Source organism: Archocentrus centrarchus, chromosome 7 (genome assembly GCF_007364275.1).
Source record: "Archocentrus centrarchus isolate MPI-CPG fArcCen1 chromosome 7, fArcCen1, whole genome shotgun sequence".
NCBI classification, from domain to species: domain Eukaryota; kingdom Metazoa; phylum Chordata; class Actinopteri; order Cichliformes; family Cichlidae; genus Archocentrus; species Archocentrus centrarchus.
Window position 1 is genome coordinate 24,469,654 of NC_044352.1, and position 25,319 is coordinate 24,494,972.

At 41.0% G+C, this 25,319-nt stretch overlaps 1 protein-coding gene across 2 annotated transcripts in view; it reads right to left on the reverse strand.

Annotated features, from left to right (window-relative positions):
- gpr153 (G protein-coupled receptor 153) overlaps positions 1 to 24,655 on the reverse strand; it is a 41,024-nt gene extending 16,369 nt beyond the window's left edge. Inside the window, exons 1-3 of one of the 2 annotated variants that reach the window (XM_030732709.1) lie at positions 24,226 to 24,655; positions 1,663 to 1,955; positions 1,331 to 1,617 (exon numbers count right to left, since the gene is read on the reverse strand). In XM_030732709.1, the coding sequence (XP_030588569.1) occupies positions 1,331 to 1,617; positions 1,663 to 1,815 (440 nt within the window). In that variant the 5' untranslated portion in view covers positions 1,816 to 1,955; positions 24,226 to 24,655. Of the gene's footprint in view, positions 1 to 1,330; positions 1,956 to 24,225 lie in introns of both variants that reach the window. The other variant, XM_030732708.1, reaches the window with a different exon arrangement.
- Positions 24,656 to 25,319: the final 664 nt, after the last annotated feature.

The window sequence follows — 25,319 nt, forward strand, 5'->3', positions numbered from 1 at the left end:
TGTGTGAACAGCAGATTTCTTGGAAGTCTAACAGGACCAAAATGGTGTTAGTGTGAGGTGAACCTGATCTTTATTATTCAGTGTTACTTAGTATTATCACATGTTGTGATGAGCCAAATAAAGGTGCAAGCTAGAGCTGGCAGATGCTCAGTCTGGAGGGTTTCACATGGTGTTACCCCAAATAGCTGCAACCAGCAGATGTGCTGGCAGGGGACAGTCTTCACCTGGTGAAGAGCATCCCACTCAAAATCTGAGGTAAACAAGCTGATGGGCCAAAAATATTTTAACATGTCCATGTCCTATGTGAGAAGTCTTCAAAGGAATGAATCTTTCAAGGATTCTTAGTCAGCTGTTGGGTTTATGCGCAGCCTTGCAGAAGATTAACATTTAAAATGCTTTTTTACACATTTTTGTTTTATATGCTACAGATCACACTATATATTTGTACATCAGATTTATGTTTTTACTTTTTTTTTTTAGCCTATCATGTCTGGCAGTTTTTGCAATCAGAATGATGATCCGAATGCACTGGTGTACCAAAAATATTTGCTTTTACAAGAACAGCTCTATAAGTCTTCTATAGGCTATTCTTGTTAATGTTTGTATTTTTACTTTATTTATTCATGCCAGGCCTGACAGGCAGGAAGGAAGGGGTAAGAAGAAGAGGGATAAAGAGAATGAGAGAAAAAAAAAAAACAAGGGAGAAAACAGAAATAAATAATAGGAGAGAGGTAGATACACATACATACACATATTCACATATCTATACACATGCATATTCACATACACACATGCACACAATCTTGCTGTGGCTTGTAGTAGTATGTGTGTACGTGTGCCTCTGTCATGGAACATACTCAATAATGAAGGCAAGAAGCTGCAACCATGCCCCCTATGTTTTTACTTTTAAAAACACTGCATTGTGCTGTATGCTCTAGATTGACAATTCTGTGATGTGCAGGTAAACCTTAAAGGTTTGGTTTCACCTAAACTACAAAACAAAGTCTAATTTCATGCTTTCCTCTAGTTTTATCTGGAGATAATTCCTGTAATGTGCTGACACCAGCTTATTTAGCAGCCGTTTCTTCAGTTGAAAGTATTTCCAGTAATGACTGTTCAGAGCGAAGAATAAAAGGTAATGGGTTGAAAACAGAAATCTCAGAAGCAGATGTGCATAAACCACAGCAAATAAAGACTTAACTATGCATAGTGTAATACTTGGCTGAAATTTAGATGAAATGGCCATTTAAAAATTAAGCAACCTAAATTAAGATTATAACACAATCTGTCATAAAGGACAGTTTTGTAACAATAAAATCAGATGTCTTACCTGTAGTTTACAGGCCAGCGAACCATCCACATGCGGTGATAGGAGAGAGAGGTGACAGAGAAGCAGGTAACCAGTGTGAGAGTATAAAAGGTAGACACAAACACTTTGCACAGACCCTCATTCCACTCGTAGTTGGAGTGCTGACGCCGCAGTGTTATGACACAGTACATGGTAATGGGGATGGCCATGTTGAGGATGTGTGTGCCCGCCAGGGTGCAGATGAGAAACTCCAGTGGCTTCCACTTCTTCTGCTTGGCACTGACGCTAAGGATACTCCAAGTGTTGGCAAGGATGGACACGCCCGAGCAGACCAGCCAAGCCAGCGTGTTGGCGTTGATGACATCATCCTTCATGGTGGTTACCTCATCCACCATGTTGTAATGGGGCAGGGTGGAGCCTGGGGGGCCGCAAGGAACTGTTGGCAAGAGCAGGTACACACAAGGAGAAGGAGGAGGTGGTGATGGGCAGGAGGGGGTGCAGGGCATTAAGCAGGGCAGGCATCCTATCTGGGTGGGTGTGCACTCTCCATGGGTTGGGCACAGTGGGTAAAGAACATGATTGTGGTGCAACACAGTGGGATGTTAGAGGGGCAGGATGGCAGAGCTGGATCAGTTCACTTACAGTCCTAAAGGTGGAGAAAAGGAATGAGAACAGACAGAAGCAACAAGTTTAAGAAAATTATATCATCAGTCCAGTTCAAAATTATCCCTCACTATGCATAATCCCTCATCAGTGTAGTAATAGGGCTATGTTAATCACAACAGATTAACTAACTATTAATCCTAAAAATCTTCCATTTAATGAGGCTAAGACAGAACAGTAATTAGTAATCAGGTCTTATTTTAAGAAGGCCGGTTGACACAGATTAACATAAAGCTGCAGTCGTGCGTCTTTCCAGAAAAAAAGTGAGACATAGAAGTGAATCCAAATGTCTCTACTGATCACAGTTATTCTAGGATATCATGGGAATATTTGTGACATCAGTAAAAAGAAAGCAGTAGTCATACAGCAATGATGATGAATAAATAAAGTAGTAGCAAAAAAATCTAAAATTAGAATAATGAAATAAGTAACACCACCACACAAGTGCATACGTAGTCAAGTTGTTGAGTAGGTCTCTTTCTTGTATTATCAACAAATTAGAATAATCAGGAACTTTGACAATCAGCCATTTGTTAAGTTATTATTCGAGACAGACAGCTGCTGCTCCAGCTTATTAATTGTGAAAATTTACTGCCCTTTTTTACACTTACATTTTTTCCCCTGAACGAGCAATTCACCGCAGGCTCTGTTAAATTGAGATGGGAATTTCTAATTCTTTTTAGCAATTTATTAACATACTCATTAATACTAATGATAATTAATATCATAATACATAATTAAGGAAACAGAGGTGCCATCCTAGTTACATTCTTAGAGTGTGTTGTTGTTCTTGGAGGTGTTTATTCAACTCTAAAGTAATTTGCTAGGCAACCATTTATAGTTGTGTGTTTATTGTTCTGTGTTTTTCTTTTTTTTTTTTCTTGAAAATTTAGACAGTAGACCACTCTCAAAAGGACAACAAAACAAAATGCATTTATATGCTATCTTTTGTAAGCAGTTATCAAAAGAACAAGAAATTGTTTGTAACAGTTTGTTCTTTTTTTTTTAAAGGTCATTTCCAGCATAATACAGTGAGAGAATCAGTAGATGAGAGCTTTTTGTTCCCACACTCTCCAGTGAAAAATGCTTGGCACAGCTGGAGAGTGTTGTCACATCTATGTCCTGTCTTTTGGCTTGTCCAAACACTGATGTGCTGTAGGCAAGACCCTGTGGAGGGGACACTCGAAATGACAAATCTGACATCATCATAACCCTGTTCTGTTTTGTGTGGCATGAGACAATATGGCACAGTTTGATATGAGTGAAATAATGGTACAATAGCAACATCCTCAATACTGCACATGATGCCTGAAAGACAACTGAAAGGCATCAGCGCCTTATGCTTGGAAAGAGAAGATTTTCAGGATGGAAAAAATAATTCAGCTTTGATGGTCAGATGTCTGTAAGTCTAAACAACAACTGAGTCAAACACTAACTATTGCAGCAGTGTCGCACAATCTAGGGTGCCTTGAACCAAATCAGACTAGGTCAACTGGTTCCATGACAAAAGTAGAGTAAATCTGTTCTGCTTTTACAAACAAAGACAGATGGACAAAAGGAAATCAGGTCTAAGCAGTATACACAGGTAAAGTTGCTTTGCCTGCCAATGAAGGAAAGGAAGGACGTAGTCATGAGTCACAGTTTGATGCCTTTTCAGGCCTTGGACCCAAAGTTAATCCATAGCTGCCTTAAAGCTGTACATAATTTCACCTTGTTGTGTATTACTCAAAAGTCTGCTATTGATACTGAAGCACCTGAGGTTTCTTTGTTGATTAGATCACCCCTCTTCTCCATTCTGTGTCAACCTGACCTCTTTTGTCAAATGTTTGTACAGTGCATCTGCTGTACAGGAAATCAGATTTTATTAGTATATTCACTCATCTCTTCAAGTTCACCAGCTGCAGAGGCACTGAACAGAAAAGCACAACCAAAGTGAGCACCGAATCCAGAATCAGCATGCTCACTGACATACTGGGTAGCTGCTATCAACAGTGGCTCCATCCATTATTATTTTTCATTGCAGTGGTGCTTTTCCTGCTTTTACAAGTAAAAATATCTCAAGAATTGTGCTCAGAGTGGCGCTTCAGCAGAGTCATCAGTAGTGCTATAACTTTCACATTATGGGAACTCATTATTGATGAATGAAATCATACACTACTCACAAAAAGTTAGGGATATTTGGCTTTTGATTGAAATTTCAGGACGAGCCTAAAATGCATTCAAACCTTTACAGGTGAACTTAATGTGACCTTCTCTAAGCTTTTGAATGCACATGTCCAACTGTTAAATGTTTCAGAACTTTTTGCACAAGTTGCTGTTCTCTAAGGAGGAGCTTAATGGCAAAATTCACAACAGGTGTTTGATCCTCGAATCGACCAATAAATGTCCGGGTTCATGATGAGGATGACTGTTTAAACACGAGCTCTAACTGAACAACATTATCATATTTTGTGTCAAACATTAATTCAGCATCAATGAAGATGCCAAAGGGGTCACCACAGCAGATGGATCCACATATTTGGCAAAGATTTTTTATGCCGAACGTGCTTCCTAACACAACCCTCCCATTTATCTGGGCTTGGGAGTAACAGCAGGAGTACACCCGAGGTTGTTATAACTCATGTGCTACACCAAATATGTTTAAAAGGGAATTTGTGACTGGATTACATTTTTAGTAAATGTTGCAAGACATTTTAGTGGTTGCTGTTTTGCACAAAAATGTCTATAAACCTATACATCAGCATGTAATGCATTTTTGTTGTTTAACCCCTTCAGTCATGATACAGGTGGTAAAATATTCATCTTCTGCCTACATAATCTTTTTAGGTAGGAGATGTCAGAAAATTAATATTACAGTACAATATATAAACTATAGAAAGTGATGTACACAATTGTGTATGTGGGGACTGAAGGGGTTAAACTGTATACATGCCAGTCTCACATTTGCATCAGCTCCAAATTTTGTGTTTATTACTATGATTCAGCCAGCAAATACGTCACACCTAAATCTGTAACTGCAAAAAAATAAATAAATTGTTGCATAAAATGTATTTTCCACTGTATAGGTTTGATAAATCACCATAAGCCTGTTGTGTTTTTAATACATTCTGAAATACCTTGCATCGCATGAGTCATATTCCAGCTCGTATGGTATAGATGACTCAGCTTCCATTTTTGTGAGTCAGAAGTTAAAATGTATCCCTCGGTTTCTAATGACTCGATTCATGACTGATAAAAAGCACAATTAACAGATCTGATTAAAAAAAGAACAGCTCGTGAACAGCTGGCCATTTAGCAAGATGAGTTTAAGAGACTGATTACACTGTGCTTTTGTTTGTCAGTATAATCAGTCTGTGATTATATCATCATTCATTTGTCGCAGTTTTAATGCATATCAGTTTGGTATGAAGGGGGAATACAACAATACACAGAAAAAAGTATTTCAGTCACAGTTAAGGAACTGACTTTTCTGAGTCACAGACATTCACATAACTAAATGTGTGCCATAATAAAGATAACTCATATTTCACCTTAGGCAAAAAATATAAAACTATTGCTTTTTCTGTTTATCCAGCTGCATTTGTAATTTTCTTTTTTTTTTTTTTTTTTTTTTTTTTTTTTTTTTAGCCTGTCATGTCTGGTAGATCTTGCAAGCAGAACTGTGATCTGAATGCGTTGTTGTGCCAAACATATTTGCTATTTCAAGATGAGCTCTATAGGTTCTCAATAGGCTCTTCTTGTTGTTGTTTTAACCCTTTATTTTATTTATCTGAGTTATTTTTCCACATACTATGTAACAGCCAGAGCTGACAGGCTGAAGAAGAGGAAAATAAAGAGAAGAAAAAGGGAGAGAGAAAGGGAGCAAAAAAAAAAAAAAAAAAAAAAAAAAAAGGGGAAAGAGCACAAGTCTATTAATCAGATACTTCATCACTTTAACATATAAAAAAATACTATCAATACTTGCAAAAATAAATTTGTGTGTGAAAAACAAAACTAACAAAGCATGTTACGCACACCAACAATTTTGTTGAGTTGTGATTGAGTGGGCGTTTGTGTCTGTGTCATGTTTGTGTCTGTGTCATGGAACGTACTTACCAATGAGGGCAAAACGCTGCAGCTCCACCCATCAGAAGCCAGAGGCAGGTACGGAAAGCCCCCGGAACCCCAGGCCACCAGCAGCCCACCAAGAGCCAGGAAGACCCCCGGCCACTCAGTCCAAAGACAACCGCACACCTACCCCAGCAGACGGGAGAGGGTGGTCTCAGACGGAGCCCCCCCAGTCGAGGAGCGAGGGCTCCAGGGAACCCAAGGCGATGAGAAGCCAGCCCCCCCCCAGCGGCCAGCCCCCTGCACTGGCCGGCGGCAGGGCTCCCGGGCCCACGGCACCCAAGGACCGCCCGACCCTCCACAGAGCCCCCCCCCACGCCGAAGAAGCCAACGCAGCCCCGCACCGCACCCCCAAGGGGGGCAGGCCAGTACCCACGCCAGAACACCCAGCCCCACCCAGGAACCCCGAGGCACCCCCATCCCAGGGGGGTAGGGGGGAGGAGGCAACCAGCAAGGAGTGGCCAGGAGGCAAGGCACAAGGCCCAGACCCAGGTCCAGCCATACATACAAACACACCCAGACACCCGTGTACACATTTATACACAGATACTCATACATGCCCATACATACTTACCCACACACAGATATGCCATACATACACATTCACTCACCCACCCATACTCACGGAGACGGTGACAAATACACAAAGACACACATTCATCCATAGCTACCCACCCTCTGAAGGCGGGGCAAGTGGAAACCACCCCAGGGCCAACAGCGACCCCAGGACGCCACCAGCCCGGTCCCCAAGGAACCACCCGACCCCTACCCCGGGCGAGACGCAAGAAATCGGGGTGTAAGATGACCCATCCACCCCTCCTCCTCCCCAACTTGTAGGTCTATGTGTTAATGTTTGTGAGTGAATGAGGTGTATAGGGTGCAGTTAAAATTGAGGGGACAGTTATGCCACAAGCGCCAACTGTTGGTCGTCAGCGCTTGCCCACACTGCCCCCCCAAAACCCTCCATGTCTAAAGTGCAAATAAAATTTGGAGACAGCCAGTGACGAGGATCCGAGTGGGGCCACCTCAGCGGCCCATCTCATCAACCTCTGAGTAACATGCCTGCCCCAAAGGTCCTATGTGTATCAGGGTGTAAGTGTGTATGTGTTGTGAGTTATAATGACTAAAGTGCAATTAAAACGGAGAGGCAAGTGGTGGTGCAGCTCTCCACGTGGCCTCTCCATCCTACATCTGTGAGTGATGTGTATTCTGTGTGTGTGTGTGTGTGTGTGTGTTTGTGTATGGGGAGGGGGAGGGGGGGGGGGCATATGACCAGGAAAAATCCTGGAAGAAGAGAGCCAGCTGGCCGCTGGCTCAATAGGCACCCCGACCTCCCACACCCCAGCACAGGGCAGGGGGAGGTGAGCCCGGGGCCGCGGTGACAGCATCCCGGAGCACTGCAGCACCCGAGGTTGGCGCCCACACCCCCACCGCAGAGGGCGGCCCGCTCCTCCTAGATGCCCATTCACTCAACAATAGACACAAACAGGCGACAGGACATACTGGCCTGGGCATGGAAATGCAGTGCCCAGTCCCCCCCAACCACCCCACCGCGGCCCCATCCCCCACCCCACCCCCCTGCAATGCAGGCACCCCAGGGCCCCAAAAGCGTAGACCGGACATCCCGACGTCAGGCCAACCCACCCCACCCGGCGGCGCGGCCGGGACAGCAGAGGCCCCCCCCGCGCCAGGGGGGGCCCACCGGGAGCCGGCGCGGCCCCAGTGCCGGGGCCCCAGACCCCAGCCCCCCAAGCCACACAGGGAAGACCAGCCAACCGACCGAGGGCCGGCACCACCCCCCCAAGCACCCCGCCCACACCCCAGGACCGAAGGCAGCACCATCCAAGCCCCCACCACCATCAACCAGGACAGGCACACAGACATCACCAGAAGGTCGCCCCAGGACCCCAGCCTCAGGAGGCTACCAGCTACCCAGGCCCCCGGAGTCCCCCCCCACCCCCCCACAAAGCACATCAGGAGCAGAGCCCGCAGCCCACCACCCCCACTAAGTAATGGAGCTGAGCAGTGGGAACCAAAGAGAGTCAAATTCCTCCAATTTGTTTTTAGAAGAAGCAGACATTCTCTCTAAACTAACATGATCTACTAATAAATTTCTGTACTGAGTAATACATAGTTTATTTTTTGTCTTCCAGTTCATGAGGATCATCTTCTTAGCGATGCACAAGGCAGTAAGAACTATGTGTGATATATTTAACTCCATAATTAATTCACTGACATCACCTAAGATGCATAGTCTGGGGGAAGTTGGGATATGACAGCTAAACCATGTGGATAGATCTTCACAAATCCTCTGCCAAAATCTCTGAACTGGTACACAAGACCACAGAGCGTGTAGATGATTATCCTCTGAATTGCTTGTACAGTGGGTGCATATGTTTGAGTGTGTAAGGCCCATTTGGAACATCCTTTGTCCAGTGTAGTATGTTCTATGGAGAATCTTATATTGTACAAGTTGTATTTGGGGTCTTTTAGTCATTTTGAAGATATTTAAACATATTTCTGTCCATAAATTTTGATCCAGGTTGACAGAAAGATCACGCTCCCATTTTGTAATTGGGAGGGAAACTGAATCATCAGTTTTTATTAATAATTTATATAATTTTGATAACAATTTTGGGGTACAGAGGTTAAGAAATTCTGTTACCCAAGTAGGCATTTCTAGATTCAATTGATTAAGGTTAAATCTTCCCTGTAGGACGGACTTAACTTGTTGATATTCCAGAAATCTACCGTTGCCAATTCTATATTTTGATATAAGTTCTTGGAACGTGATAAAATTTCCATCTTGGATAATATGTTCTAAGTTATTTATACCCTTATCACGCCATAACGGAAAATTCAGCATTTTCTTTTTCTGACAAATATCTGGATTGTTCCAAATGGGTGTTAGTTTACAGGGGATGAGTGAAGACTTAGTTATTTTTAAAAATTCCCACCAGGCTGTCAGAGAGGTATTTATACTAAGGACTTTATAGCAGTTATGATGTTTAATACTGGAACTAATGAAAGGTAAATCTGAGATTTTTATTTTTCCACAAAACGCCTGTTCTAGATCCAGCCATGGGTTGTCTAATGAATTGGATTTGATCCACTTTGAAATATACTGCAATCTACTGCTTAAGAAATAGTAATAAAAGTTTGGTAATTCTAGACCTCCACTGTGTTTTGGCTTTTGTAAAGTTTTTAAGCTTATTCTTGACGGTTTGTTTTTCCATAAAAATTTTGAGATGTTTGAATCTAGTGACTTGAACCAAGGAATAGAAGGTTTATTAGGGATCAATGAAAATAGATAATTAATTTTTGGTAAAACCATCATTTTAATGGCAGCAACTCTCCCCATGAGTGATATAGGTAAACTGTTCCAACGTGTGAGATCATCCTCTATTGTTTTTAATAAGGGGATATGATTTAATCGTACCAAGTCTGAGAGCCTGGCGGAAAAATTTATGCCTAAATATCTAATATTTCCTGACTTTAGTGGGGTCCTAGAGGTTCTCTGGAAATTACAATTCAGAGGCAAAACTGTTGATTTACTCCAATTGATAGAGTAATCAGATATAGATGAGAACTTATCTATCAGTGTGATAGTCTTCAAAAGAGAGCCTTGTGAATTCCCAAGGAAAAGTAATACATCATCAGCATAAAGGCTAAGTTTATGGTCCATATTTTCAGTTTGAATCCCTTTAATATTTGCATTTTGACGGATTGCTGCTGCTAGCGGCTCAATGAAAATTACAAAAAGAGAGGGAGAGAGTGGGCAGCCCTGCCTAGTGCCCCTCTGCAGACTGAAACTTTGTGAAATGAGATCATTTGTCCTAACACGCGCATTCGGAGAGCTGTGTAGTGTTCTGATCCAGTTTATAAAGGATGAACCGAATCCAAATTTTTGCAGAACTGCTAGTAAGAATTTCCAATTTACCCGATCAAATGCCTTCTCTGCATCTAAAGACACGATTGTCGTCTCTAATTTGTTAATAGAACAATAGTCTATTATATTTATCAGTCGACGTGTATTATTGGCTGAGTGCCGACCCTTGATAAAGCCTGTTTGATCTGGATGTACAATAAATGGAGTAATATTTTCTAATCTTTTGGCAAGGGCTTTGCAAATTATTTTAAGATCTACATTAATGAGAGAGATTGGCCTGTAGCTGGATGGGAGTGTGGGGTCTTTGCCTGGTTTAAGAAGCAGGCTAATGTTAGCAGAGTTTAAGGTTGGAGATAAGATGTGGTCATTCTGAATCTGAGTTACCATTCTGAAAAAAATGGGAGCTAGCTCAGACCAAAATTCTTTATAAAACTCGGCTGGAAAACCATCTGGGCCTGGGGCTTTATTATTTGGGAGATGCTGTAGGGCTTCACTAAGTTCAGACAATGAAAGAGGTAAATCCAGAGCTGCAGCCTGGCTGTCATTTAGTTTTGGTAGATTTATATTATTAAGAAATTCTTCAATTTCAGTATCAGATGGGTTAATCTGTGGTGAATATAAGGCTTCATAGAAGTCTCTGAAAGAGTTATTTATTTGTTGTGGGTCATGAGTAATAATACCAGTCGAGTCTTTAATAGAAAAAATAGCTGTTTTTTCTTTATTCAGTTTTAATTGCTTGGCCAGGAATTTTCCAGATTTATTTCCATGCTCAAAGTTTTCCAAACGCAGCCTCTGCAACATAAATTGTGTCCTTTTATCAATTATTTCATTTAGCTCCAGTTTCAGTTTCCTCAGGCTGATAATTGTATGTTCTTGTGGTGAAGCGGCATAAGCAGTTTCTAAAGATTTAATTTTTTGTTCTAATTCTAACACAAGTGCTTTTTCTTTATTTTTCCTATGCGAGCAGTAAGATATTATTTTGCCCCGCATTACTGCCTTTCCTGCTTCCCAAAGAACACATGGTGATATTCCTGGAATATCATTATATTCTAAGTATGCTGACCATTCCTTTTTGAAATAATTAATAAAATCTTCTTCTTTAAGTAATGATGTATTAAATCTCCAGTTCCTGATTGGTGGTGTGACTCTTTTCTGTGTCAGAGACATAGACACCGGTGCATGATCGCTAATAGTGATAGGGTGAATCTGAGTGTCTGTGATATCCATCATTATGGAGCTGCTAACTAAAAAGTAATCTAAGCGGGAATGAGATTTGTGTACTGGTGAGAAATAACTATAATCTCTCAAAGTAGGGTGATGTGAACGCCAAGCATCGCAAAGTCCAAAATCCTTCATGTACTGTTTAAGAATGTCTGCAGACTGCCAGTTCCTCTGACTCACTGCTGTACTGAGCCTGTCAATATCTGCATTAAGTACCAGGTTGAAGTCTCCTCCTATTACAAGTGTGGTGTCAGAGTGATCTGAGAGTGAAGTGAACAAAGCATGAAAGAAGGAGGGGTCATCAACATTTGGTCCATATATACTAGCAATACATAAATCTGTATTCTGTATAGATAAATTAAGTATTATAAATCTACCTTCAGGGTCTATTGTACTGTTGCTAATGTTAAAGTTTATCTTCTTGTTAATCAATATAGCTACACCTCTTTGTTTGGAGTTATAGCAGGCTGAGTACGTGTGAGGGAACTGTGGAGAGGAAAGAGTGAGCACAGATGTTTTGGACACATGTGTCTCCTGTAGAAAAACAACATCTGCTTTTAAGTCTTTTAACCGATTAAAAATTTTTAGTCTCTTTTCCCTCGAACCAGCCCCGTGCACATTCCATGAGACAAATCTGAGTGTGCTCATATTTAAACTAACTGATGGACTGTTGTGTGCTCACTAAGGATGTGTGTGTGTGTGTGTACATGTGTTCTGTATGTTGGCGTGTGCCCTTTATATTGATGTGTGCGTGTGTATGTGCGCTGTATGTTGGTGTGTGTGCATCTGCGCTGTATGTTAGTGTAGTAAACTGTAGCATTGTAAGTGACGTAAACATATTGCTGAGTGCAGAAAGAAAAAAGACGTGTAAAAAGTGACCTAAGTGACATAAGAATGAAATTAGATGAGGGGAAAACAAAACAGAACAAACAAACAAACAAACGATCACGGTACTATGCTGACTCGTCGGCGTTAATGGTACTACTTAGACAGATTTAGACTATTTAATGGTACTGTTTAGATGGTTGAAAAAAAAACTCAGAAAAGAACGTTAATATGGACACAGATCACCTGATCGATCAGCTGAGCCATGGCGTGGTGTTTTTGTCTCGGTAAAGCTGTCCGTTTACATACAGTTTGTCCACGGCGATGACAGCCCGGGAGCCTCCCTGCATGAACTTCTTCCGGATGGGGAATAGGGCCTTGCGTCGCTCCAGAATCTCCTTTGGAAACTGGTCGTTGACGCTGAAGTCCGTCCCTCTCAGCTCCCGGCCGCGGCTCTTCACCAGCTCTTTTTCTTTGAAGTGTTCGAATTTGGCCACGATCGGTCTGGGTCTGCGTGCTCCGGGTCGCTTCCCTCCCAGGCGGTGGACTCTATGGAAGGCGATGGTCTTCACGGCGTCCTCCGGGAGCTTCAGGTGAGTTTGGATAAATTCCTTCACTGTAGCCTCCGGGTCCTCCTCTGCCTTCTCCGGGATACCTGAAAACACAAGATTTTCTCTCATGCTGCGGGCCTGAAGCTCGATAATCGATTCTTTAATTTTCTTATTTTCTTCTGAGAGCCGGGTCGTTTCCTCGGTGAGGGAATTCACCGACTCTCTGAGGACAGCGTTTTCAGCAGCCAGTGTTTCCACCTGATGCTGGCTGAACTCGACTGACTCCCGCAGGGCCTGAAACTCCTTGTGAAGGATTTCAACCAGGGCCAAGCGGGCGTCAAAGCTGGACAATTTGTTATTAATGGACTCCAGAATGTCCACAATATTGGTGGTGGGTGGCGAAGTTGCCTCTGGGGAATCTTCTGGGCGGCTTCTTTTTGTGGACGGCGTTGCTTTGCTGGTGGAGGGAGTCGGCGTCTTGTCTGTTTTCCCCATGACGACTCGCTCAAAACACCCGTCGATGTACCGCAGCAAACTATCCAGGTCCTCTTCACCGTCCTCCAGATTGTTGAAAATAATTTAAGTTAGGCTAAGAAACTACCTATATTTTTTTAGTTTTAAGCCTGTCTAGTTATAAATTGGCGAAAAAAAAAAAGGCTAATCACGCAAATGTTTGCTTGATAGAGTCACGCCGCCATTAACGATACTGCCGAGATTCACAAAGTCTCGCGTGACTACAGCATAGTCTCCGTCTCCTGACTCCCTGACTCCTCCTCTCCTGACTCCCTGCATTTGTAATTTTCAAGTGTAAGAAGAGCGCAATGACCATGAACCTGGAGCCCTTCTGCTTGGATGACTCACAAGACTCAAGAGGAACAGCAGCTTTCCATTTAATACGAGAAATTGTGTTACGATCTAACATGTTTATACCAGGATCTTTATAGCCAAGTCTTTTTTTTTTAAACCTCTGGGAGAGTCTCAAGATAATCTGGATGCAAAAAAAAATAAATACACACCACATAGATGATATTTTTTTTTTATGTCAGCTTTAATTCCCTTTTTTTTTATGTACCATAACACTGTAAAAACCCCAACTTCAAAACTGTCATTGGAACTTTTTTTAATATCAAGTGAGCAAATGTTTTAGAAGAAAGCTGAACTACCCAAAAATATTAAATTTAATAATACAGGCAATACAGTATGACATGACAGCCCAAAGTCAGAGGTTTATTAACTGCTGTACTGCTAACTTATAATTTCTGCACCCACAACTCAGCTAGGGTCGTTTGGTTCCCTGTGACATAAATTTCATCATCAGATGGTGAGAAAGAAGCTCCGTATGGATTACCAATTACATGCGCACCCATCAGACGGACTTCAAAGAACAGGAGTGAGTGCTCGTCTGTTGTTTCTGCATCTGTCAATGTCCAAAATAGTACAATTGCCATTTAACAATGCCGCTGAGCAGATAGTTAACGATAGAATAATCAGTGTAGATAAGACTGCATTGAGAATTTATAGATTACTAGTAAATGTCTGTAGAACTACAGTACCAAAGATACTCAGGAAAATTTAAAGTCTTTACAATCAGTTCTGTTTCTGTTCATTTGTGCTTGGTGGAAATCTCAATTAAATTTCAATTAAGTTTGCCAATTTCATAAAGCAGCAAATAACAAGGTTAGAAAATGGGAGAAAAGTTCATTAAATTCCCCCTTGGCACCATGTTCATAACTTAAATAATAGTCCCAGTTAATTATGTCTACAATGTGGGTAAAATACAGTACAATTCAAAGCACTTAGGTGGAAGACTTCCCCTCGCATTTGATATTCAAAGTTGCTCAAAGTGCCCCACCCCCAGCCTTTAATGCACTGAAATCATTATTGAAAAAAAAAAAAAAGATACCCAACATAATCATTAGTAAATCATAATCACAGAAAACAAAATGCTATTATTATTATTCTTGGTTCTAGTATTACAGTGAACTGTAGTTTTATGTTTGGTCAATCAGCTACTGGCACAAGCTTAAAACCTTGGTCTCAGTTCCTGGGCTTGTGTAGCACAATGCATTTGTGTATGCATTAGTGGTATTGCGGTTGTTGTAGGAGTATTAGTGGGATAACAGCAGTATTAGTAGTTGGAGTGCTGGTTTTATCTAAAAGCTTGACTGACAAGCTTCCTAACCACAGTGAAACTGGAAGCTCGACCACCCACAGTCCCTCAGGCCTCAAAGCCAAATCTGACTTCTAAACAAGAGAAATCAGCACTGAAAATTACACACACACACACACACACACACACACACACACACACACACACACACACACACACACACACACACACACACACACACACACACACACACACACACACAGCAAAGACTTTCTCTAATACCAAGATACTGAATGATAAGTGGTACCATTCACTATAGCAAACAGAAAAACAGAAACATGTCATGCATTTTAATAATTAAAAGAATAACTAATTTCAAGATTTAAGATTCAAGATCATATTTTTTTTTTATTGTGCGATGCAAGGTTTTATGAGGTAACTGTAAGTTACTGTACTGTTTAAAAGAAACTGTAAATGGGCACTAGTGATGTTCTTGGGCATTTTTAAAATCGCTCTCTGTGGTGCCTGATCACATACTATACCTGTATTGTATGTTCTTAATTTCCATTCAGATGAATGTAAACAGTAGAGGAAAGCACACGATGAACTCTCCAGAAAAATAACTAAATAAAAAACACACACAACCACAGGTGTTAAATATTTCCCATCTTATTTAACTGAGTTTGTGTACCAGTGAGCACTGATTTTAACACAAAGTCTGTCTTGCTCATCCCACTGGAGTCTTGTGTTATGTCACTGTGGAAAACTCTGTAGGGATGGAAATCAGAGGGTAACCCACAATATGATACAATACTATTATGATACAGTATGTTGCAGTATCAGGATACCACAACTTTGAAAACTCAGTATACTGCCCAGACAATGACTGTTCCTGCTGGCTTACTGGGAGATATTGATGGCTGAGATGTCCTGAAGGTGTGCTGTGCTAAGTTAAATCATGTGCTTCCTTTTCTAACATTGATGTCTGTATTCTGTCATACGTAGTTATAAATACTATGTGAAAAAAAGTGGAAAGTGGAAAAAAAAAAACAAAAAACAGCAATTTAAGGGAAACAAAAACAGCAAAGGGGGCTGCTGGCTGTCACATCTGCATGTGCAGCCATCACCATTTAACAGTTTTCATGCAAATGTGAAGAATCCCTTCACAGTCTCCCGAAGAATCAGGGGGTTTGTGTGTACCTGTGATTCTGGGAGCTGTGCTGTTCAGGGAAACAGCACCTTTTAGATAACTCCAGTGTAACGTTCTCACCTGATTTCCCATCAATCTACCATCACGGGTGGCGTTAAAAACCATTTTGCTTAAATCCTAATTGACAGATACAATAGCTTTGGGTGCAACAAGCAGGGGTGGCAAACAAGCATTCAAGTGATTTTTTTTTCCTAACACTACATTAACCTGGGCCCTGACTGATCTGCTATGGAAATCTCATTCATTACACTCCACATGTTTGATTTGGCCAAGATTTTAAGCCAGATGCTCTTCCTGATGTAACCCTTTCCCCATGCTTGGGACCAGCACTAGGAGTAAACTGGCTTGTGCCCCCCCTGTGGCTGGGTTGTTATGAATATTAAGTAACAATGATATTTTTTTTTAACTTTTAAATCATAATGAAACAAACTGGTGAGATGAACTTCAGTGCTACAACATGTCTAAGCAATAAAGTAACAACAGGTAAATATCTTCTATCTAGTTTAGCAATATTAGTAAGTAATGCACAGGATAATTAAAGCTGCATCTTCTTTGAGAAAATGGAAAAATATTAGAAAGAGCCAGAATGAATCCTGATAGTGTCTGCGTAGCTATAATATGTACTTCAGTGCAATCTACGATGATATTATGTGCATGTTTGAATACATATTACACATATTTTTTTTTCTTTATTCAATTCTAAGTACAACAAATGTAATTTATTACCACAATGTCTCTGTCAAAGGCATTTACAGAAATACTTTGTGGTGGCCTTGTGAAAACTGCTGGGTGGGGAACAGTGCTTTTCTTCTGCTGGATGACTAACTTATCACTTTACATACAAGTCATATTCTGGGCTGCTGAAAAAAGGTCCCAACACTTCTTTTTTTATTCTAAATCTGAAACTATAATCAGATGAGATACAGAGAGAAAAGAAGAAGTGGCAAGGCTGCCCAGACAAATTTTGGCAGGCATAAGGATGGATTTATCTGTTAAAACAAAGGCCAAAATGGATGACAGTGTGTCTGAATAAGATCAGACCAGTAATTACATAGGAACCTGTTCCAAGGAATATGATGATTTTCAAGGATGCATCTAACCGTGCTCATCATCACAATGTTGGTCAGTGTGTGCGGTGCAAACTGAGAGCATGCTGACCCATATCTCTTAGCTTCACATAAACCAGGGAGTGGACCACTTTTAAAAGCTCCCTGCTGACAGGTGTGATGCATGGGGTCCCACTACCAGACCAGGCATTCATCCCTGGGAGCTGTCAGAGGAAAACATTTTGCTCTGTGAGACAGTACTGCTCTACCCAGTGCACTACCACCCTCACTATTTAATATTACATCAATGATGCTTACAGATGACAAGTCCTTTACTTTGAAAGTAAAGTCAGCAGATATGCTTTTCTTGTAGCAGCACTCTGCTTTACATTTACTCAGCTATTAGTACAAGTACAGCCCTCTACGGGAATGTTAGAAGAAGACATTCAATTCTCCAACTCATTTTTACAGCAATCAAACTGTAAATACCCTGTCATTTTAATCCCACTGTTTATGTTCTTAATCTTAGACATGCAGTACTCATACACACTGGACATACTTTACAGCTAAAAGGTCCCGGAGTGCATTATAAACCTAATGAATAGATTATGGCAGGTAACTGTCTATACTACTCTCATCTCATTACAAAGTGTTCATCAGGTTATCATCATTGATGCTCATGATCGCAAGATGTGGCCTAATAAGTTAGAAATATCATACATCAATATCAATATCTGCAACTAGAAGTAAGACAAAATAATGCAAAGCTTTAAAGCAGGCCTTTTATTTGCTCTCTGATTAGAACAAAGTGGCTGGATTGAACAAAGGAAAATCCAGCCAATAAAATGGTTTACTTTCCTAATTTTGATGGCGGCCATTATTGCAGGAGACTTGCAAATTAATCCATTAATCCATTTTCTTCATCGTTTATCCAACTTAAGATCACCAGAGGGCTGGAACCTAACTGGGATTGTAAACAAATACACAAGAGAATTTGTGCACAAGAAGAAATAAGTGATCTTTATGGGAAGCAGTCAGCTTATTGTCAAATGCAATCTCCCCATGGTAACAAATAGGAAACGTGACTCCAAGACCTCACAAAGACGGGAGAGGGTAAGAGCATTACTAGGCTACTAAACATACGCTGTAACACAGTAGCATTGTTTAGCAGTGGCAAAGGAAGATCCATACACCAGTAACAGAATGTACAATGGCCATTCTCATCACCATGCTTAAGTCACTGTTTACATAACCTTGTACTGAATAACGCATGGATAACTCTTCTGACTTGGCATAACTGGAAACTGATGTTCCAGAGATGGCTCAGACAGTGTGAAGCACGCATGTATGAAGTCATCATCTATGGACAGTGTCCAAAAAGAAAATGACTGTTTACAAATCTACAGGATTAAACTTTGCCAAAAAAAAAAGAAAACACTAGAATGAGCCTGCTGAGTATTCACATCACATTTTTGGTCAAATGACACTAAAATCGGAACGCTTAAATGAGATTCAGCATGTCTGCTGTGGACCTGAACAAGACTACCACAGTGACTACGGAGTGGAAAACATTAAACATGGAGATGGAAGTGTGCTGATTCAGACTTTATGAATGCAAAAACATTTCGGGAGGTACCTTTTTTTCATAAAAGATAGAACTATGAGCTGCCCAAACAATAAAAACTCGAAGAAAAAATGCTTAAAAGAATCTGTGAATAATAGCAGAACATCTCTCGTAGCTTTGTTTACAACTCCTATCATCCATGCTCAGAAGGATCATCCATCCATCCATCCACTTCCACTTCCACTTATCCTGTTCAGGGTTGCAGGGGGGCTGGAGCGTATCCCAGCTGACATAGGGCAAGAGGCAGGGTACACCCTGGACAGGTTGCCAGCCTGTCACAGGGCCAACACAGAGCCAACCTGTCATCAAAAATAAAGACATATTTGAAGGACTTTTATTACTGTAGGGATGTAATTTTAGGCAAGTGTTTTCAATTCATTTTCAAATTTCTTTCAATGAAAAAAATGCATATAAAAAAATGTCTTGGCCTAATATTATAATATTTTCAGACAATTTAATTTCAATTATGGATTTCAAGGTAAAAATAAATATTGCTTCCACCTATTCAAAAGTGAAGCGTGGCTATGATAACCATTATTGTTCACTTATCGAGTTGATTTTCATCCCATTATTGGATGATTTTCTGCAAACTATTTGAACAACATGTCAAAAGACAACTTGCAGAAGTTGTCAGAGCTCCTCAGAGGAAGACACATGCGGTACGACGTTTAGCAGATGTGACACAGCTGACAGGAATGCCTATTGAAGAAGTCAGACTGAATGGGAGTTTCATGAGGCAGCCAGAAGCTAAATTTTGAAAATCAGTAAAAGGTGAGGAGAGAGTTTGTGTGCTTAGCAAGAGGCTAAAAATTGTAATCTCTCTGGACCTTTTGGTTTACCTTTATATGAAAGAGATTTTTCTGGGAGAAAAATAAACTGTGTTCACAGTGGAGTCTACACTGAAAGGAGGAAGGATAACTGACTTTTAGAAACGTTATAAAACAGTTAGTGACCTACCCAACTTACATAACACCAACACGAGGCACATAGTCATGGTCAAGATGTTCAAACTGAGCATCAGAATGGGAAAGAAAAGTGATTTAAGTGACCTTGAACAAGGCATGATTGTTGATGCTAGACAGGCTGGTCTGAGTATTACAGAAACTGCTGCTCGACTGGAATTTTCCTACACAACGATTTCCATTCCATTTTTTGGAGCATTCTTTAGGCAGAATGGTCCAAAAAAGAGAAAATATCCAGTTAGTGGCAGTTCTCCTGGTGAAAATGATGTGTTGATGCCAGAGGTCAGAAGAGAAGGCCAGACTACTTTGAGCTGACTGGAAGGCAGTAACTCAACCACTCATCACAAGCAAGGTATGCAGAAGATCATCGATGTACACACAACACTTCAGACCTTGAAGCAGATGGGCTGCTGCAGCAGAACAGCAAACTGGAAAAACGTTGCCTGGTCTGACGTGTCAGCACACCAGCGTGACATAAGACCACTCTGGTGTGCTGTTTGATGTTCCTGAGACAATTGTGATTACTGGTATTAGCTGGGTGACCAGCTTGTCACAGAGTAAGGAGCTGAATTTTCCATTACAAATTCAACCCTTGAGGCTTTCTTCCCGTTTATGTTAAGCTACCTCCAGCTATGACTGTAGCGGGATCATTGGGCACCATATGGCTGCAGAATTCGAGTTTTATCTTGAAAACAGCCAACTATGGCATTTTAAGTGCATCAGGTAGTAGAATAAAGCCATGCATTCTATTAACTTGCATAAGCAAACTTAAGCATCTAAAAAAGATCCTAATTGTTGCATGCTATTGATCGCACTACATTACCACATAATGGTATAGAGAAAAACGGTCAATGTGTTGCTCCAACATTTGTATGGTAGGGTCAAACTGCCTAAAGCAACATGAAAACACATCCATCCGGCCTTGTGTGAGTGATATGGGCTGCAGGTGGTTGTGGTGGGGGATATTACCTTGGCACACTTTGGGCATTAGTACCAACTGAGTATTGGTTAAGTGCCACAATCTACCTGAGTGTTGTTACTGACCATCCCTTAATGGCCGCAGTGTTCCCATCTAATGGCTGCTTTCAACAGGATAACAGGCCACACAAAGTTCAAACTGGTTTCCTGGACATGACAGTGAGTTCACTGTTCTCACATGGCCTCCACGGTCACCAGAACTCAATGTAATATTCCAGGCTAACCTAGTACTAGCAAAGTTTACCAAATAAACCCTCTTGTGGGTGTATAGCTTTCTCACCACAGTCAATAACCCTTTGTCCACAGTTCCCAGCTGTTTCCATTTACATGACAGACAATAACTGACAGCAACCGACAAGCCATTATGTCTCTATGAGATAAGCATTTGGTAAACTGCTATCACATTAGGCACCAGACTGAATGTATCTCTGTATGTTGTATAGCAATATATTAGTAATATCTAAAAAATATATATTTCATAGTTTTTGAAAGGCTGAAGAAGGTAGATACTACAACATTTGTATTAAAAAATGACACGATGTCTTTCAATTACTGACTTTGATTTGTGTGTGCGTGTGTGTGTGTGTGTGTGTGCGTGTGTGCGTGTGTGTGTGTGTGTGTGTGTGTGGGGGGGGCTTTAGTGGATGGGCAAAAACACTGGGAAAATAAGAGTTACTCAGATCCATTTCCTGAGAGATTTATATCTACTGCATGCCACCATTTTGCTTCAGTCTATTAGGAGTTACATCCATTTACACACAGACTCTCACACATACCAAATGTGGCAGGAGCAACATGAGGAGCAACTTGGAGTTCGGAGTCCTACCTATGGATACTTCAGTATGTGGTGGGTCCAAGGATTGAACCTACTCTGTTCTATCTCTTGAGCCACAGCTGCCCTAGTATGAATGAATAATAGTCTGGAACCACCAAATATCCACATGAAATCCCATATTCAGTAACACTCCATAGGTGCTGTCATGTTGAAGTTACTTAAGAGTCAAAACCGCAGACAAATATGCAAGTGCATAGACTCAAGCACTGAAACAACAATGATAACATGTTGTGAGCACATACCCCTTCCATTTAATCATAGCATTTCACTAATGCACAGCAGGATGGCAGAGTGAGTTGGCAGCCTGCTCTCTAACCAGATCCTAGCCCCTGTGCCAGCCCTGTTCCCATGATGTCTCTAAACCGAGCCAACGAAACTCTGCCAGCTCCAGTCATCAGAAAATATAAAGGTCCAGAGGTGCTCTGCGACCTTGACCTTTGAACTTCCTGTCAAGGGAAGTATGCTAAGATCATTTATCTATATAAATCAATAATTCTTGCTGTAGAATTAAAGCACAAAATGTTTGATTGCTAGGCAACATTCTTGATCAATGTGCCAACATGGTGAGTATGAACAATGAACTCCATGCTTTCATTTGTATTCAAGATTTCATTCATGAATAAGGTATGATTACACAAGAGTAAAAGTGCAAACACCAATACAAGTAAGTACATAAAACCCAGCCTGAAGTTAGGTATGTCAAAATGCATTTGTTTAATGTATCTCTGCAGCTGAATCCCTGGTTACATTTCTGTAAATTTGGGTCTTTATTTTATCCTCGCCTTCCAAATATCTCCCATCTATATTCAGAATAATTTAACAACTTGGTAGGAGCCACAACCATGAATAAAACTGGATTGTGATTTGCTGGATTTGAGCCAGTTTAGACCCCTTTGCTTGCATTCAGAGCCAGAATAGAACATATGTCATTTTCTCTTGCCTGTGACAGCCTATTCAAATCAAGCTTGACACCATATTCTTCAAAACTATGTGCAGTGAATCAAAAAAGTAAGTTTCCCACACTGAAACAGCACACCAGTGTGACATAAAACCACTCTGGTGTGCTGTTTGATGTTCCTGAGACAACTGTGAGTACTGGTATTAGCTGAGTGACCAGCTTGTCACAGAGTAAGGAGCTGAATTTTCCATTACAAATTCAACCCTTGAGGCTTTCTTTCCGTTTATGTTAAACTACCTCCAGCTATGACTGTAGCGGGATAACTGGGCACCATATGGTTGCAGAATTTGTGTTTTTCTTGAAAACAGCCAACTATGGCAGTTTAAGTGACTGAGGTAGTAGATTAAAGTCATGCATTACATATATAGTTTTAAACTTGTGTAATATCATAATTATCACACTCTATCATCTTTATCACTGTTGACGGCATTACATTACAACATAATGGTGCAGAGAAAGCCGGTCAACGTGTTGTGGGCGAGTAAAAAATAGAACAGTGTGAACACAGGCTAGCGCGGTCACAAAATGACAGAGCCGAACGTGTGACAAACAAAATGTCACACATGCCCTGCGAAACAGTGAGATCTGTTGTGAGGTTTTGTGGTGTAGCAGCGACTGTCACATGCAGGCTACAGCAGTTTCTCTGGGCAGTGAAAGTGATCATTGGCTTGCATGGTCACTTTCTGACCTGTGACAACATGTGATAGCTCCCCAGTTTCTAATTGTCTGGTGGGAGCTGTATTAAAATAGCACAGGAAAGAATGTCCTCAAATTCCTGCAAATTCTCTGTCATTACAGGGGCTAGAGTGAAACTGTTAATGCTGTATCAAACAAGAATCTGTGTCAGATAAATGACTGTATAGGTTAAAGTGTCTCCAAAAGTTAGGGCTCTGGTATCTTACCTCACTTGCAGTCAAGCCATGACTTAAAGAATCTTCTGAAGAAGAGGATTTTTTTTTTAAATCATCAACTTTAAGATTACATGTGTATTAATAATTGGTTTGAGAGGAAAATCACCATGTAAATCATCTCTCCTAGTGGTAGAGCTGTAATTAGTATTACTTATGGCTAGTTAAGCCACTGTGTCACAACACTGTCTCACTAATAGTACATTACTACTATTGTTTAGGCTATTTTTTTAGGTTTGGAAATCAGTAAATCAGTGTGCACATTTTTATATCCCAGATGAACAGATAAGCTTACTGTATATACAACTTTTTATAAGAAATGTCTGAAAAAACAATGCAAAAAAAAAAAAAAAAGGCACATGAAATGCATAATGTTGCACTTAAACCAAAGGCGGGCATGTAGAGCACTGCTTGAGTTATGTAAATTATATACAGAACATTCCTAAAATTGCCTGGGGAAGTTTACACGTCGCTCCCGCAGGCCTACGTGTGAAAACCAGTGCTCAGTACTGTTTAAGTCCAACCTTGTGTCTTCACAAGTACTGTATCTAGGTTACTGTCCCTTTTACTGATGCGTTTCTTGTCAATCAGCGACAGTGTGTACTGTCCAATTACCAGTCTTACATCACATAGATTTAATGTAGGCCTAAATGACGCTCCTCGCTCTATTAAGTTAGTGTGCTGTATAACAGTTTACAGTAGAAGCGTAATAGTTGGCATTCAGTCTTTCAATTAGGCCACTTCTCCACCCGCATTTGTCTTTCAGACCTTTTGATAATAATAAGATCCTCGATATATAGGTCAGCTCTCCACTGTGGACCCACAGGAATGTCACGTTTCGATTCATGAATGGCCAATGATATACTTTTTTTCTTTTTTTTTTTAGTATCACCTGTTCCTGCTGCAGGACACCACCTGTTTGGATGGAGCCTTGTTGTTTTGTTTGTTTTTGTTTGTTTGTTTTTACACCCAACCTAATCACCAGCGAGTCTGACGTAATTATAACCAGCTGTGCGGGTCTTACCTTACCTTTCACGAGATGTTCAGGCTCCTAAACGGCTCATTGTTTCCGGGGGGAGGAAGACTGTCGTTCCTGGCTTCAGGTCCGTTGAAGTGGCTTCCAAAGCGTTTCCATCCCCGAGCTGAACAGCGTCGGGAGTGTCAACAGCATCAGGTTAGAGGAATGACCTGCGAAATGAAGGATGAGCCCCCGAAACGGCACATCACCACAGCTGCACTCCCTCTTTTATCTTATTGCCCCTTTTGTCTCATGGACGGGGGAAAAGATAAATTATCGAGTAGTTTGGCAAAATATATCACTTTCTTTTCCACGAAGCGGGCGGTCGCGAGATAGCACAAGAGCTAAAAAACCGGTTTATTTTAGCGAAAAGGTAAAATTCTCCTATTTTCCAACACTGACGAGGCGAGCGACGGCTGAGGCATGACTGCTGCGCACTCCCGACAGTTTAGGCTCGTTCCCGTGCAGACGCTCCGTGGTCGTGGGAGTGAACCGCAATAAGAAATAATTCATGGAAAATAGGTCGGTATTTTAACAGAGCAGAACTGCTCTTGCACGCTGAACACTTTCTTTGAATATAAATAAATAAATGCATAACAGTCCCCGCAACCTCTGAATGAGCATCAAGAGCTTATTTTCGTTAAAGGTCTCATTTGAATGAGTTAAAATAATTTACTACAAACAGAAAAGAGGACATGGCTATGATAGCTTATTAGAGTCGAGTCTTAGGGGGGGAGACGCTAACTAATACATTTCGTTATTCTAAACACTTTTCAGATGGACCTCCTGTTATTTATATCGCGCTGATGCTCCTTTTTTCTTCATGCCATTCATGCGCCTTTTAAACGGGTCTTTTAATTGACATTATACGACTTGTTATGTAAGACCCCTTCCCTGGATGATTCTGTAAGAGCGGCTTTCCTCCCGCAGGGTGAAGATTGTACCCAGTGAGAAAACTGATAGGCCCTACATGAGAGAAGAGACACAGAGGTTCCTGTTGGCTTGGTTTTTGCCACTAGTATGAGGATTATTTTCATTTATTTGCTGGATGGTCTGAAGCGCACAGCCTCACAGCTTCCCATTCATTAAAACAGATACACATAAC